The sequence below is a fragment of the Talpa europaea genome (assembly GCF_964194135.1).
Source record: "Talpa europaea genome assembly, chromosome: 10".
NCBI classification, from domain to species: domain Eukaryota; kingdom Metazoa; phylum Chordata; class Mammalia; order Eulipotyphla; family Talpidae; genus Talpa; species Talpa europaea.
In genome coordinates, this window is record NC_140077.1 from 29,824,552 (window position 1) to 29,841,864 (window position 17,313).

The 17,313-nt window shown below is 42.5% G+C and overlaps 1 protein-coding gene across 1 annotated transcript in view; it reads left to right on the forward strand.

The window, feature by feature from the left end:
* The window catches only part of VSTM4 (V-set and transmembrane domain containing 4), a gene marked incomplete at both ends in the record, with an annotated part of 76,695 nt that overhangs the window by 40,651 nt on the left and 18,731 nt on the right, over positions 1-17,313 (forward strand). The window contains 3 exons of the mRNA XM_084245658.1: positions 1,672-1,705; positions 15,362-15,468; positions 16,905-16,966. Of these exons, the coding sequence (XP_084101784.1) occupies positions 1,672-1,705; positions 15,362-15,468; positions 16,905-16,966 (203 nt within the window). The remainder of the gene's footprint in view (positions 1-1,671; positions 1,706-15,361; positions 15,469-16,904; positions 16,967-17,313) is intronic.

Below are 17,313 nucleotides of genomic sequence, written 5' to 3' on the forward strand. Positions count from 1 at the left end.
AAGCCATATAATAATATATCATCAAAAATAATTTTTAATATTCTACCAACTGACAACTGGATTAGGTCATTATTCAATCCTTGTTGAAATGAAATATTGAAATACTTTCCCCTTATGAAATGTTTAGTTACCCAGTCACTTGTTGTTTGCTTTCTCAACACCGGCACCAGTAGTTCAAATCATTCCTTGTTTGGGCCACACTGGTTTTACCCTCAGAACATGTCTTAGTACAAATCAGGATGAGTGAGGGGTGTGCCTTGATTTTATGAAATAGAAAGAGTGAGGTGAAAGGGGAGGCAGGGAAAGGAATAGAGATGCAGGCACATGCCAGGGCGGTGAATTCGTAGGAGAGAATACAATAGAAAGTGAGGGTCTAGGAACTGATTTCCTTAAAACTATTCTGAAGTGTGCAAGGGTATGCAAACCCCAGACTAAAGATAATGGATCTATATAATAAAATTATATTAATGTCAGGAACATAGGAGGTCTTTGATAAATACTAACTGTGGTGATTATTGTTGTTGTAGTTAATAACTACCCAGCACATACTAGGTGCTTAGCAAATAGAATAGAGGGTTTAGGTACTAATATAGAGAGTTGGGCCAGATAAACCCACAGAGCCTCCTCTAAAGCTAAGCTTGTCATACTCGTCTGGAACCTTCATTGGTCACCCACATAACAGATCACTCCAAATGTAGTAGCTAAAAACAATAGCTATTTTATTTGCTCACAATTCTGCAGGTCAACATTTGGGATTGGGCTCAGCTAGGACCACTTATGCAGCTGAAGTCCACTGGTGGATCAGCTGGGGCAATTTCTATCTCTCCATGTGGTGTCATCTTCTATGGACTGGCCAGGCTTCTTCACATGGTAGCAGAGACGGTCCCTGCAACAAGAGACAGAGAAAACCCCACAGAACATTGTATGCCTTTACTTGTAACACACTGGTTAATGTTTCAGTGGCCAAAGCATTTCCTGTAGCCAAACCCAAAGTCAGTGTGGGAGGGGATTACATAAGGAGTTGGTGGATGCAGGGAGTGTGACTTACTGGGATCATGATCCAACCCAAACCCCAGGGGCCTGTGGCTGTTTTAGCTTTATTTCTATTTGGGCTGGACTGAACTAAGAGTCTTAGGTTGGGTACTTATTGGGATAAGTGCCTAGATAACCTTATTTTTCCTCTGTAGCTAAAATCATTTGTTCATTCTCAAGATCTGCTATGGAGAGTGTCTTCCTCTAACTCTTTCCTATAGGTTTCTTCTTAGTCCTGGGAGAGCATTAATGAGAAAATGAAAACCCTTTTAGCAGAGAGGAGCTTCTAATGTAGACATGTGGGTCCACTTTGCCCCAGGAAGGCTTTCTCATGACTAAGGTGGAGCTCAGAAGTTAGGGGATTCTATTAATCCTAGGGCCCTTCCTGTTAAAACTCAATTCAAGCTGACTTGACCAAAAATCAATGTGTGAGGTTACAAGACCAGAAATTTGGGGTATATGACTTCATGCCCATCTTGATCCAAGAGTGAATCACCTGTAAGTCTCTGTGGAAACCCTGAGAAGTTAATTTCCAATCTCTGGGAAATACATGGCTGCTTACATTTCCTGGTAATTCTGAAGTACACATACCTAACGAAGCTTTTATTTACCATCTTCTACTTCTTCTTCCTTTCACAGTGAGACATTATTTGGTGAAATGTCCTCAGAACAGGTAAGAATATTTTCTTCCTTTTTTTTCAAATGAAACTCTTTACTATTTTTTAATAATAAATTTTATTTTTATATTCCCCATACAATTGCAACCCCCCCATTTTGACCCCAATCCCTCCCCTCCCACCCCCCACCCCCCAAAAAGTGTCTCTGGTTCATAGTTTTTTGTTGATTTTGATTTTCACTTTCTTATAGTTATTCATTTTCCTGGTCCCTTATTTAAGTTTTCTAGATTCCTGCTATGAGTGAGACCATCCGGTATTTTTCTTTTTCTTTCTGGCTTATTTCGCTGAGCATGATCCCTTCCAGCGCCATCCATGTTGCTGCAAATTGCATGTGTTTATCTTTTTTGAATGCTGAGTAATATTCCATGGTGTATATGTACCACATCTTCTTGATCCAGTCATCTATTTTTGGGCATTTGGGCTGTTTCCAAAGCTTAGCTATTGTAAACAGTGCTGCTATAAACATAGGGATGCAGGTGTTCTTTGGAATTGATGTTTCTGTGTCCTTTGGGTAAATACCTAGGAGTGGAATTGCTGGATCATATGGAAGCTCTATGTTTAGTAGGTCCAGAAATCTCCACACAGCTCTCCATAGTGGTTGGACCAGTTTGCACTCCCACCAGCAGTGCAGGAGAGAAACTCTTTACTATTTTACTTTATTTTGATGTTACCAAGAAAAGGTCTGCATTTTAGTCCACAAATTGGCCTGAGAATGTGTGTTCTACATGGATTTGCATGTTTTCAGATTCCCTATGCTAGCTATTACCCCCAGAGGGTTCAGAGGACCTGTAGCTCATACTGACCCGACGTGCATGCTGGAGGAGGCTCGGCACCTGCTCCTGGAGAGTTGCTCCCTCTGTTGAGCATGGGGCTGGCAGCTGAAATGAGCTATTTCAATGCCCTTGGCCACAACATGTCTAATTCCCTTCCTCAATGCCTACTTGTCCTAGGGCCCACTCATGCAGAACATGCCTGTTAGTAATACATGTGCTAAGATGCTACACTTTCAGCTAGTGGGACATTTCTCACAGGTGACACAATAGTTGTAGGAGATGTTGCAAGCACATTGTGTTTAAAAATTTGAGATCTGTCTCCCCACTCTTTCCTACTAAGCACAACTATAAGTCCTGGAAAAAACATGAGACAACCAAAGACAGGTTCTGGAAAGTAATGAAAAGAAAATTATGAAAGGTAATGAAGAAAAAAAATGCCTTAAAAGCAACCATAAAGAAATAATGCATTGCTTGAAGAGAACACACATTTGAATGATAGTGCATTGTTCACCTGAATATCTGGAGGGCAGAAAGAAGTGGCACAATTTTCAATACTGAAAGAAAAGAGTTGTCAACTACAAATTCTACATCCATTAAAACTAACCTTTAGAAATAAAGGGTAAATAAGGGCATTCTCAGATAAAAGACATTGAGAGAATCTGTCAGGCCTAGCTTATATTTTTTATTATTTTTTTTATTTATACAGGAACTGGGGTACAGGCCAGATGCGCGGGAGGGTGAGAGGATTCACCAGAGACAGAACGGGGAACAGAACAGGCAGACTGACGAAATACACTGCTCAGGGGAGCAGCAGGCATGACAGGAGAGGTCTGCCGCGCCATGTGGGATTCTCGCCAGCTGGCCAGGATTGAACTGGCGCTGCAGAGGCTATTGACAGCTTCACAGGTGGTGCTCAACTGCCTGCGCTACCAGGGGAGGCCCAGGCCTATCTTAAAAGAATGATTAAAAGAAATTCTTGAAATAGGAGGAGAAAGTCAGTACATTATGTAGAAAGAAGAAACAATGGAAAGAATAGAAATATGGGCATGTAAGTAGGACTATTTTTCCCCTAATGTGCTTAAAAAATAGCATTTGATGATTGAAACAAAAGTATAAAACCATCCGATACTTAAGAAGAGTATTATGATATTTGGAAGTAGGGAAGATGAAGTGATCAAAGTAGAAGTGAGGCCTCTACCTGTTATTCAAAGTGATGGAATGTTGGGACCAGGAGCTTCTGGTAAGTCACATTGTGTGTATTGCAATGCACAATGACTGGAAAATACACTAAAAACCACTATAGAAACATAAAGGTAAAACCCTAAAATATGTCTAATTAACATAAAGAAGGAGAGGAATGAGAAAAACAGGAAATAGAAAAAAATAAAATGACAGATTTATTTTCCAACATACCATTTATTTTAAATGTAAATGTTTAAATACATTAGTCAAATGGCAGAGATTGACAGTGTGTATATATATATATGTGTGTGTATATATTTATATATATAAATATAATATGACCCAACTATGTACTCTTTACAAGATACTTACTTCAAACACAATGACATAGGTAGGTTGAAATAAATAAATGGAAAAATAGATAACAAAAAATAACAATAACAAAACAACTAGGTGTGAGTATACTAATATGTGGTAAAATAGACTTCAGAATAAAGAAATTTACTAGAGACAATGAAATGCAATAAATAATAATAAAAGAATCAATCCACCAGGACGGCAATGGCCCTAAATGTGGGGATGTCAAACACCAGAGCTACTATATAAAAAGCAAACACAGAAAGAACTGAAGAAGAAAAGAATAAATCCACAATTACAGTGGGCAATTTCAACATCCCTTATAGTACCTGAAAGACATACTAGACAGAAAATTAGCATGGATATCGAAGATTCTAACAACACAACTAACAGGACCACATTGACACATAACAAATGCTCCTACCACTAACAGCAGGACAAAAGTATTTTCCGTCTTCAGTGGAACATTCACCATGAGGTATAGTCTATCTTAGACCATACCCTGGGCTAGAAGATAAACCTCAACAAATTTGAAACAATTAAAATCATTCAAAAATGTGTCCTCTGATTACAATGAAACCAAACACAAAATCAAAACCAAACAACAGCAGGAAAATCTCTAACATGTGAAAATTAAACAACACATTTAAAAATAATCCGTGGGTCAAAGAGTAAGGGAAATAAAAAAATGTGGGATGCAGCTAAAGCCGTGTTGATAGGGATAGTTGTAATGTTAAGTGCTTACTTTATTTTTTTTTATTTTTTTTATAGAGGCATGTTTATTTATTTATTTGTTTGTTTGTTTATACTTGCACTGGGTACAGTCAGAAGTGCGGGAGGGTGAGAGAATTCACCAGAGCCAGAGCGGGGAGCAGAGCAGGCAGAAGGACCGAAGTACACTGCTGAGGGGAGCAGCGGGCGGCAGGAGAGGTCTGCGCGCCGTGTGGGACCCTCCTCCGTTGGCCGGGGAGCAGCCGGGGATCGAACCGGCGCCCCAGAGGCTGAGGGTAGCTTCGCAACCCAGCGCTCAACCGCTGCGCCACCGGGGAGGCCCTTAAGTGCTTACTTTAGAAGTAAGGAAAGACCTTAAATCAGCACTGTCAAGTCTTACATCAAGAAATTTGGAAAAGAAGAGTAAAATAAACCCATAGCAAAGAGAAGAAAAGACCAATAAATAATAAATAATAACAATAAAGATCAAACCAGGAAATTAGTGAAATTGAAAGTAGCAGAAAAATAAAGAAAATCAATGAAGCAAAAAGCTGGTTATAGGAAGCATTAATTTTTCTGATAAACCACTAGAGAAGAGGGTAAATGTGTACAGAAAGGACAAAGAAAGTTTTATTTCCTATGATTATATGTGAATCAACAAATGGTATAAATTTCACTTGAAAAATGGATTTGGACTTCTCTGGGGGATCCTGTTCGCTGTCCCAGCACTCCCTGTACTTGACTACTGTTGAACTTGGGACCCTTAGAAGTCCTGTTACTGATATCAGGGTGCAAAAGTATCTTACTGAGGGTCTCTTGTCTACCAGGTACTGTTCTAGGAGCTTGGGAATAAGCAGTGAAGAAAAGAGAAGTCCTTGCATTGGTGGAACTTGCTGGGCAGTGGGTGCAAACTCACATGTCCCCAGCAGAGATATCTGAGATGTCTGACTATGGCTGAGTGAGATCAGCAATTCCTCTCCCGAGATGGCAACTATGAAACGTAATACAACTGACAAGAATGATTTTAGCACTCTGGAAATAGACCAAAGGCACATGCTAAACTGAGAAGCATTTGTACTTCTGGCTGAACTTCTGGTCAGAACAGTGGGGCTCTGTGGGGTCCTGGCCTTGGGCTGCTCTGACACTCTCCCCTCCCAGCTTGGTTGATGCAGAAGTTCTGGAGGGCCAGTTTACTTAGTGCGGCTGGATTCCTTCCCATGGGGTGCTTGGCTAGTGGACTGCTCCATCCTTGCCCCTGAACTCTGGCTTTGGCCTGAGTTGTTCTGTGCCCCTGCAGTCCAGGTAGTTCTGTTCCTGTTATGCCAGCAGTTCCCAGGCCCAGCCCCCTCAGCTGTGCTGAGGCAGTGGGCAGCTGGCCCTGGCGTCTCAAGCTGTGATAGGGACATATGTCCTTCTCTGTCCTCTGACCACTTCCTCCTAAGGGAGAATGGCAGAGAACATAGGAATAGGACCAGCGGCCAGAACCGGAAACCCTCAGGCATGGGAGGGATTTTCATGCTGGCGCCGAGGCTGCAATCACTGAGACTAGGCCTTGCCAAGTGACCGGAGCATAACCTGAAAGCCAGGGAAATCCATGCTTGCTAAGGAAAGTTCAGATGGAAGGAAAACAAACTCAGCTCACCCCTTAAGTCGGAAGTTGCCATCTCCTGGCGGGCTTTGCCCTGACCTTCAAAGTTGGGAGACTACAACTTCCCCTTGGCAAAATGCTCTACCCTGGAGGTAAAATTTGGGCCAAGTCTTGAAAGATAGTGAGAGTGCTCACAAGACGAGGTAGAGGGGACAGCAGCGTCAGACGTGGGGTCAGAGAAGCAAAGTGGGTGGAAGGACTGGGGACGAAGGAACTTGGGCCATGGGAGTGGTGGGGGGACCCTAGAGTTCAGCATTGTACAGCACAAAGGCGAGGCCAGACACAGAGGGTGACAGGGCCAGACACCAAGGGATGGCCATCGTCCTATGAACAACAGCAAAGTCACATTTTTATTATAGGCCATGTTCTGGTCACAGTGCCACATATGGGACACATGCCATCCTCTTCATTTTTTTTTTTAAAGATGTATTTATTTATTTATACAAGCACTGGGTACAGTCAGAAGCGCGGGAGGGTGAGAGAATTCACCAGAGCCAGAGCAGGAAGCAGAGCAGGCAGAAGGACCGAAGCACACTGCTGAGGGGAGCAGCGGGCGGCAGGAGAGGTCTGCGCGCCATGTGGGATCCTCCTCCAGTGGCCGGGGAGCAGCCGGGGATCGAACCGGTGCTGCAGAGGCTGCGGGCAGCTTCGCAACCCAGCGCTCAACCGCTGCGCCACCAGGGAGGCCCATCATCCTCTTCATTTTTTGGTGTGCTCATGCACTGCCCTGGCAAAAGCATCAGGGGGTTTATTTCTAATCCTGATAAAAACCCTGCAAGGTACAAATTAGTCTCCCCAGTCAAAGAACAGGAATAAAACTGCCGTTATTAGATAAATATCTAGCTCTCGCTGCTGTTTGATTGCTGGTGACATAAAGCCAGGTCAGATGGTCTTAGCGCAAAAGGAACAGGCTGGCTCTTCTCACCAGGGATGCTGCAGTGGGTAAGCCTCAGGGTGACTCCAGGGGACTCAGGTCTACTCCTAGCCCTTCCCTGGACAGTGCTGCCTCCCTGACACATCCTCTGACTGGGCAGCTCTTCTCAGAAGGGAGAGGTGGCTTATGGGTGTGTTTATGCCTGGTCTCATGAAGCATTCATCTCTCCTCTTTTTTAAATTTTTATTTTAATTTTGGGATTACATTTTCATTCTTCCATATGTGCACATGTTTCATTCAGCTTCCACCAAACCACCTGTGCCTATATCTCCGCTGCCTTTTCCGCTCACCCCCTCTTCCCTTCCCACTATTTCTCTGGTAACTATTGAATTTGTTCACTATGTTTGAGATTTATTCCTGTTCTATTTTGCCTGTGTATGTTTCGTTATTTATATTCCACAGATGAGTGAAGCCATACGATATCTGTCTTTCACTTTCTGACTTATTTCACTTAACATAATCACCTCGGGGTCCACCCATTGTAAGGGGACCCCCTCTCATCTCTCTTTTTAGCCAGCAACTACAACTGCACCTCAGTGTTAGTGGAACAGCCTGAGGATAAGATTTGTTGTGCGGGGGTGGGGTTAATGCCACCCAAACACGTGCCCTCAATACTGGTGGGGTGGTGGAGGCTGGGCAGGCCACTGCTGTTATGACCCAAGGCCAGGACACTGCATAGGATCCCCACTTATTAATGAAGCACCTCCTGATCTTATCAGTTTTCAGAGATTTTAAACTCAAAAACAAAACCTCCAGCCTGGGAAAACCTCCCTGCAGACTTCACGAAGCCAGCAGGGACTTTAAGGGAAGAGCATTGACAGTCAAGCATCAGCAGAACCTCTTGGGGGGTGCAAACCATTTATGATAAAAGGCCTTGGGCGCCTGTGGACAGGGAGATACCTCCTAAAGGAACATATTTTTTTTTTCTTATGCCATTTAGAATATGCATGCATCAAGTAGCCATCTATTTGGGATGGAAGCAGCAGAGAATAAAACATGACCTCCAGGTTCTGCCAGTTCTCTCTAGGTGCACTGGGTCTGGCTTAGGTTGCAGAGACCTCTGCCTGGCTCCCTAGTCAAGGACGCTGAGAGCAGATTCCGTAATAACAATTATGGTGATAATACTGGTGAGATTATACTAGGTGACTCTGCTTGGTGCCCCCTACGTATCAGACATGGTTCCATATGCTTGACATGTATCCCTCATCTATGATATGATCATTTCAAGGGAGTCATTGTGAGTGGTGGTATCATTCATCCACCTTGAAAGTGAATCTCTGCAACTTTTAAGCAGCTCCTGCCCGTGGTAGTCACTGACCTCATGTATTCCAATGGCAGGCGAGGCCCATGGAGCACATTCAAAAGCCTAGAATGAAATGTTAGGCAATTTGCCCCATTTTCTTGAGTCCTTAGCCTTTACCGATGGCAGCAGGTCTGTAATTGTCAACGACGGTTGTTGCCTCCAAAGCTGTTGAGTCCAGTGTTCTGTCTTCAAGATTCCACACTTGATATTATTGGGTTTAGGTTATGGAGTGATAAATGTCCTGCATGAAATCTTGGAAAAGGGATCCTAGAACTGCTTGGAAAGGACTTGATGACTCCCTCTGTGCATCTCATTGTCAGAACTGTGATATGGGGGTCAGAGGGAAGCATGTGGATGTTTCTGGAGGTTAAACGGGTCAACTGAAGCACTGGCTTTCAAAGATAACATGGGATAAGCAGGACCGGGGAGGAAAGGGCTCCAGGAAACAGGCCTGGGAGAGTGTTGGCAGCCAACACACCTTCCAAAGCTCCACTCATCAAGGGCTTTCTGGGTTGGTTTCTTCTGCTTAACAAATACTTGACATCCCTAGGGTCCCAGTTCAAAACCACAACAAATCCCTTTGTATCATGTGAAAGGTAGCTTGTGTCCAGGGAGGAGGAGTAGGACCTCAAGGAAGCATTTGGGTTCATAGTTCATGTGCTGAGATCACCACAAAGATTGATCGGGATCAAAGGAAACAGTATCTGGGGGATGCAGGTTGGGTGTATGCAAGCCTATCTGCTCAGATGGTTAGCTCCATCTCAGGTATCCCCCAGAGAGAGGTGGATAATAGGGGGCCATTTGATGGAGGGATGGGGACTGTTGCACAGCATTTGGTGCTATGATTTAATAGCAGGGGCTCTGAACTCACTCAGTTATGCAAGCAAGATGGGGCTGGATCTATGATACTCCTTGTAATTAGGTTCTTTTGTGGGATCAGCTCAGTTTATGTTAGTTTTTTTCTACTCCCACGACTTTAAGCTCTAGAGTGAAGAGGTTGAATTTCCTCCATTTTGGCAGCTGACATTACTTATTCCAGACAATTTCCAGGAACAGGAATATGCTCTTCTCTGCTCACGGTTTGGGCACCAGCCTCGCTCTTGCCCCCAACCCCAGCACTCAGTTCATTACTTTTCCTCCTTCTTGCTGGGTTTGAGCAGCTGCAACTGGGAGCTCCCAGAAGCTCTCACCCTGAATTTAATACAAACACAAAATGCAGTAGAATGCTGATATCGCCTTCCAGCACCTTCTCTTTGGGGACCTGATTCAAGCCTAGTGCAGCTATTGTGGATCTGGCTTGATCGGCCCTTTTCCTGCCCTAGTTTTCTTGTTCTGTTATCTGGGCTGGACCCAGAATCCTTGCTTCTGGGCCAAGAAGGGAAGCTGACCTGGATCAGCTCCCATGTCTCCTGCCTGGCCTCTCTGCAGCTTTATTTTCCCTTTGGGAGTTGGGGGGGGGTGGCGGCTAGATTATGGATATCAAATATATTTTGTACTTGATATAAAATGTATATCTTATGTACATATATAAAATACAAGCCTTGCACATGATAGAGACAAACATAGCTACTACTAACTTTAGTTTCTGCAATATATGGTTGCTCACTATTTGTTCAATGGCTGACAAAATCTAGATTGCCTGCCTTACCTGGTGTCTTGGGACAGCCACATGTTGCTCAAGGTGCAACTTCTCTTTCCTCTTACCTGCCTGGTCTGTGCTGTGCTGCTACTGGTATAGCACTGCTGTGTCTGTGTTAATAGAGGGCATGATGGGTTGTCTTGGGCAGAAAGATCTTCTGATCAAGATTTTAATTGAAACTTGTAGCCCTCCCCTCAGGGCCAAGACATGGAACCATAAAATACTCAAATGGCAACCCCATTCTCAATAGGTAGCACCATGAAATGCCCTGCAGTGCACCCCACATGGAGATTAGGGTCAATGTTACTTAGTGATGTCATGTCCCATCTAATTTAGCCAAAGCTGTCTCATCTGATCTCACAATAATCCTGTGAAAGAGGTAGCAAGGGCACATCTTCCCCTTTTCAGGGTGTGAGTGAGAGTCAGGGAAGTGAGTTTCTTGTGCAGGATCATCTCACTAGTCTCATGGAACCAGCTCTCATGGAGGTTTTCTGCCCCTTTCCTGTGCCCATTCACTAAATCCAGGCTTTGTGGGAAAGAGACTTCAATGAGATGCAGCCAAGTTGAACCTTGTACATGTTGCAGCAAACACCACACCCTTGTAGGAACCAGAAAGACAACTCTGTTCCCCACAAATAGCACTTTGCTCCAATCACACAGCTCTAATTTAGATGAGATTCCGGCCAGTTTTCTGTCTTTCTTGGTTTGACTGGCTCCAGAAGAGTGTACTCCCTAGTGTACTCCCTTGTGTGAGAGACAAAACATAGTCCTGTCCAAACCAAAAAGTGGAATAATTTGTTACTAAATCATAAAGTGGACTTTTGTCATCAAAAATTCTTACCAGTCCTGCTGATTCAATAGGAGATATAAGATCCTAGGAGAAAAAAAAAAATCACCCATTGTATACCATTGTCACAAACCAACATGCATGCATTCTCATGTTGCAGTATGAATTAGAGCTAAACTTAGTTTAGTGCAGTTTTACTGTTTTGAGGGGGAAATGGTGACAAGAAAGCAGAACTTTTTCACCTTACTGAAACCCCTGGGCATAATGGCATAAATTCATACAAGTGATGTCCCAAAACTTTCATTTGTATTAGTTTATATTTGATTCCCTATGCTTATTTATTTGTATTTTATCCTTGTATTAAAGATCTAAAGAATTAAATCCAAGAAAATAGAAGAGGAAGGAGAAATATTATTTTATTCTGCAAGGTTGTGGCCAGGGAAGGCAATGAAATTCAGAAGGTGTTAAATAGCTTTCAAATGATCTTCCTCTGTGAACCAGTATTTCCGGTGCTAAGAATCCAACCAAAAAACAAAGTATAAGAATGAAAAACCATGAGGCACAAATATATATATATATATATATTAATTATATATCAAACTGGGAAACAGGTTCAATTCAGATGTCAGGGAATGGCTATGTGAACTCTGTCATGTCTTTTCACTGGAATGGGATGAGAATGTAACTCTGGAAAATGCAAATGAGGTAAAAAGAAGGGTGCAAAGTTGAAAAACGGTATGATAAAAAACTAACATAAGAACCAAGAAGAATCAGATTTTATGCTCTCTCTCTCTCTCTCTCACACACACACACACACACACACACAAACACACACAACCCACCAACCCTCACATGGGTTTTTATAGCAGCTTTATTTATTACAGCAGTTTTATCACCAAAACTTGTAATCAGCCAACATTTTTCAATAGGTGAATGAGTAAGTAAGCTCTGATGCATAGTCTGCCCCGAGAATGGACTATTATTCAGAGTTAAAAGCAATGAGCTGTCAAGCCATGAAAGACATGGAGGAAATTCCAGTGCACAGTACAAAGTGAAAGAAGCTAGTCTGAGAAGGCTGCACACTGTGTGATTCCAATTATATGACATTCTGGAAAGGGCAAAACCATGGAGACAGTACAAAGATCAATGGTTGGCAGGGGTTAGGGAGTGGGAGGAATCAATAGGTAAAAAGGACAGAAGATTTTTAAGGCAGTTAAACTATTTTGCATGATAACATTGGTAGATTCATTATATATTTGTCCAAACACAGAGAATATAGTGAACCCTAATGTAAACCATGGATTTAGGGTGATAATGATGTGTCAGTGTAAGTTTCATCACTTATAGCAAATGTACTGCTCTGGTGAGGTGTATTGATAATGCGGAGACTGCATGTAAGAGGGTGGGGGGTGTATGGGAAACCTCTGTACCTTTGTTCAATTTAGCTATGAACCTAAAACTTCTCTAAAAAGTCAAGTATTAAAAATAAAACAAGGAAGAGGGGAAAAGCTGGAAATATTTAAGAAGGTTGTGTTTTGGTTATGATAGATTTATTTTCTTTTGTTTTCATGTCTGCAATTACTATTGAAAACATGAACATGCATTAATTTATAATGAAAAGAAAATAAACATTTCAAGGTCTTAAAAAGATACAAAATGAAGCTGTCCATATGGTTGTAAATTTAAGCAATTCTGAATTTCATATCCCTTAATTTTTTCTTAGTGGTCAGAGTTTTGTAAACTCACATTCCTTTTGACTCTTTGTGAATTTACACCGTTGACCCTTTACTCTAACACTATGGCCAGTTAGAATTTTTGTTCCCAATGAAAATAAGCCATCATTGGGGAATCTCAGTGGGAACTGTGATCTTAGAGTTTTTCCCACATTATGTGATTTGATCTTCGTTTATTTGTTTTTAAAACTCTAAGACTATTAGAATGGCCTATTTTATTTTATTAAATATTTGTAAATATTTATTTGTGTTTATTTTACTACTTTTCTTTCTTTCTTTTTTTTTTAAAAGATTTATTTATTTATTTATACAAGCACTGGGTACAGTCAGAAGCATGGGAGGGTGAGAGAATTCACCAGAGCCAGAGCGGAGAGCAGAACAGGCAGAGAGACGAAGTACACTGCTGAGGGGAGCAGCGGGCGGCAGGAGAGGTCTGTGCGCCATGTGGGACCCTTGCCCAGCGGCTGGGGATCAAACCGGCGCTGCAGAGGCTGCGGGCAGCTTCGCAACCCAGCGCTCAACCGCTGCGCCAATGGGGAGGCCCCTAATTTATTACTTTTCAAAGATTATACAATCACATGGTTTAATGATAAAAATTTAAAAGTCAATTAAAAATATGAGTATATATACATGTGTATATATATATGTGCACATGTATGTATACACAGCCTGTGTCTATGTGTACATCCATGTGCTTGTATATATACTACATATAAGTGTGTGTGTATATATATATAGTACATATGGGCATATATATGTGCATATATAGTAAATATGTGTACTCGGGTGTATGTATACTGTATAATGGCATATGTATGTATATGTAGTATAATATGTATATACAGTGAGAATTCTCTCTGTTCATTATCCCATCTGTTTAGTTCCTTGGCACCCTCATTCTGAGAAACCACTATTTTATAATTTTTGTGAATATTTTCAGGTTTTTTATGCATGTGCATGTAAATACTAGCATATATTCTTATTTTCCCCAATTTTTATATAAAAAGTGGCACTTTTTTTACATTGTCCAACACTTAGTTTTTTCACTTAGCAATGTATTTTTCTTTATCAATGTATAAATAGCATCATTCCTCTTTACAGTTACAGGACCCCAGGTGTCTATTTGTGAATTCACCATAATTTCCTTAACCAGTCCCCTGCTGATGAATAGTTGGGTGGCTTCCAGTATGTTACTATTGCCAACACTGTAATGATGAAGCTTATACATATATTTCATACATAGGCAAGTAGATCCACAGAATAAATGCCCAGATGTGAAATTGCCAGGTCAAAAAGGATAAGCCTCTGTGATTCTGACCATCTGAGTTATTCTGATTGCCAGGCTGTCTCCAGAGAGAAGGGGTTGCCTTCCTACCAGCAATACTTCTGAGTGCCCAAATCCCCCACGCTCTTGCCAAAAGAGTACTTTGCCTCAGATGTAATTGTCATTCTGATTTGTGGAGAAAAGATTGGATTCCTTTCACAAGGGAGTTTTAGCATGTTTTCATAGGTAAGAGCCCTTTCTCTTGTGTGAAAACTGTTTACTACCTTCATTTTGATTATACATATTTGATTATTTGATAGTCACATTCATATGGATTGCTAGAAATCCATTATGAATTAGAGAGATAACTTCTCTCAGTAACTGTACTTACCTGGCTAGAACATGTGCCTGAGGATAAGAGATTCTAAATGGGGCTCCCCTCTGGGCTGCCTGAATCAATAGTATGCACTTGAAATAAGACCGATGGTTGTTCAAGAGAGTATGTGGACTCCATCCCATGTGGCATCAAGGTCAGGTTCGGCTTTCATGTTGGGCTGCTTACTCACGGTGTCACTTAGAGCAGGTCATTTAGCTTCTTGAAGTCTTGGTTTTCTTACCTGTATCATAAGGCTAATGAGTCCCCCACTGTGGGTTATCATGGATAACATATAGGAAGAATCTGGCACCACAGTGATTACATGAGGTCAGATAATTGAAAACACTCACAGTACTCCTCAGGGTGAACTCACAGAGTTTTCACTAAATAAAGGAATAGGTGCAGCAGGAGAGAAGATATGCGCCATCATGGCAGACCCCAGAGACTTTTGGGCTCAGCTCCTGAAGGTCTTTTCTTACTTGCACAGGACATGCTTTATTTTCAGATTGTGAGCCCCAAGGATACATACAAGAAATCTTGACTTTAGGGGATTTCAAGTAGAAGTATCTAGTGATATCTTAATAATTACTATTGATGTATCCAAACCAGACTGTGTAAATGATGAGCCAGGTGTAATCCACTAATCTGTGCATCCCTAAACAATGCAGACATGCTGGCCCTGCATCTCCAGGGATTTTTTTTTTTTTGACATTTAAACAGCACATTGTAAATGACTGACTAGCTCACTTCACCATTCTTACCTTAAATGAGGATCAGTACCAGACTCCAGACATCCCTGGAGATAAACATAGAGTGATCTCTGTCCAGTTGTAAGATGACCCTGCCTTACACAGGTACATAGGCAGCACCCAGAAACTCCTACTTCCTTTCTCTTCCCTGGAACAAACCTGCCTTTTGCTTTACCAGAACATTTTTCTTCTACAGCTCAGGGGAGACTGTCACCAGTGTGACCAGCTTGGCCCCACTGCAGCCCAAGAAGGGTAAGAGACGGAAGGAGAAGACTGACATTCCTCCCGCAGTTCCTGCCAAAGGTAGGAAGCTAGCTCATGTGGAAATCACCATGAATGATCTAGAAGTAGTTCTGAGATTTGATGTGGGTTCAGGACAGGAGGAATAGCAGGTGGAGGACATGGCATCCAGTGTTTATACCATCTGGAGACCACTCTCCCCTCCCCACCCTGCCCAGATTCTGGTCATGACTGAGCTCTGTCTTGGGGTGGGGCTGAGGATGGTGCCACTGCGCACATGCTTTAACAGGGGTGGGGGCAGCATCCACAGGCTGGTTCCACAGTGTATGTCACTTCGAACCACTAAAACACTCTGTGAGTAATAGGTGGGGCCAGGGGGTATCAGCATCTTCTTGGTTCACTCAAGGGAAGGAAGGTTCTCTGAGTTTTCTGAAGATGCTAAGCAAGTATATAATGTATTTTGGATGGGTCCAGGGGATAAAGAGAGGGCTATTCCTCAGTTCTGGTTATGACTGAGAGCAACATAATGAGGAAGATGGGCATTTTGAGTAGAAATAATCACACATGTCTTAGAAGAACTAAGACTGACTGGTTTCTAATATAACTATAGATAATTTAGGAGAATTCATATCTCAAAGAATTTGAGATATGGTTGGTAGTATGAGGATTACCCAGGTGAACAACTTATTCACAACATAAAGATGCACTTTGTCTCTCAACTGGGGCTTCACAGGAGGTAGCCTTAGGGATCCTTCGAGGCTGTGGTGAAAGCCAGTGGTGCTGAGGCTGAATGCACATTGGGTGGGCAGAGGGGTGGAAGGCCTGAGTTCTGGGAAGCAAGGGAAGCAAAGTTGTGGGAGGCAGCAGAGAGCCCCTGCTCTGGGCCAGGTGTTTCACTGCTACATTGTCTCATCCAGTTATAGTAGCTAGTACCCTGCCTGCCTGAAGATGAAAAGGAGACTCAGAGATAAATGATAGAGCCTGCCTTTGAAGTGAGGGCTGCTGGGCTTCTAAGGTCAAGTTCAAGTCCCATGTCACCTAGATACCAGTTACACGATGGTTGGGAAGAACCTGGGTTTCTGTTTATCAGGGATAATAAAATCCTCCCTGACAACCTCATAGGGCTGTTGTGAGGATCAAAAGTCATTCTCATCAGTGTTGGTGTGCAGATGGGAAGAAACTGCAGGCAAGGCCCCAATCTCAGCCTCTACCAAGCACCCCTGGTTCTCACCCGCCTGCCTGACTCGTTGTAGCTGGCAGTGTTTACTGCAGAGCTGTTTTGTTGACCTTGTTGAGGGGAAACAATGACATTTCCAAAGAACAGGTGAGGGCTGCCCCCACCAAGGGGCACAGCCTGGTACCTAGATCAGAAACTGGCGTTCTTCCTTGTGGGCGGGTCAGGTCCATGAATCTCCTCAAGTCTGTTTTGATGCTTGTGATTTGTGGGCATGAGAGTCTGGGATGGAATTGTAAGCTGACCCCTTGACATGCTTCCACAGCTCCCATTGCCACCTCGTTCCACAAACCCAAGCTGCTGAAACCTCAAAGGAAAGTCACTCTGGTAAGTAACATACTCTGTGTTGTTGTCATCCCCTCCAGCCATAAACATGCTTCAGGGTCCAAGTAGCATCTTTATTGTTGCAAAACATCCTGAAAAGTTCCTGGTGCTTTTGTTCCTGAGCAAAGGTATTCTCTTTTCTTCGGTCAGCTTTTGAGCCAGCTCATCTCCATACTTAGCTCCCAGAGTAGTTTTTTTTTTTTTTAATCCAAGTGGAATTTTTTTCATTTATAAATGCTAAGATTAAAGTCACCCTCAGGAATTTATAAATTAGAAAGTGGACCTGCTTGTATAAAGTTACCTGATAACCACTCTAATGGGAACTCCTGAGGGATCTTTCTCCTGCATGG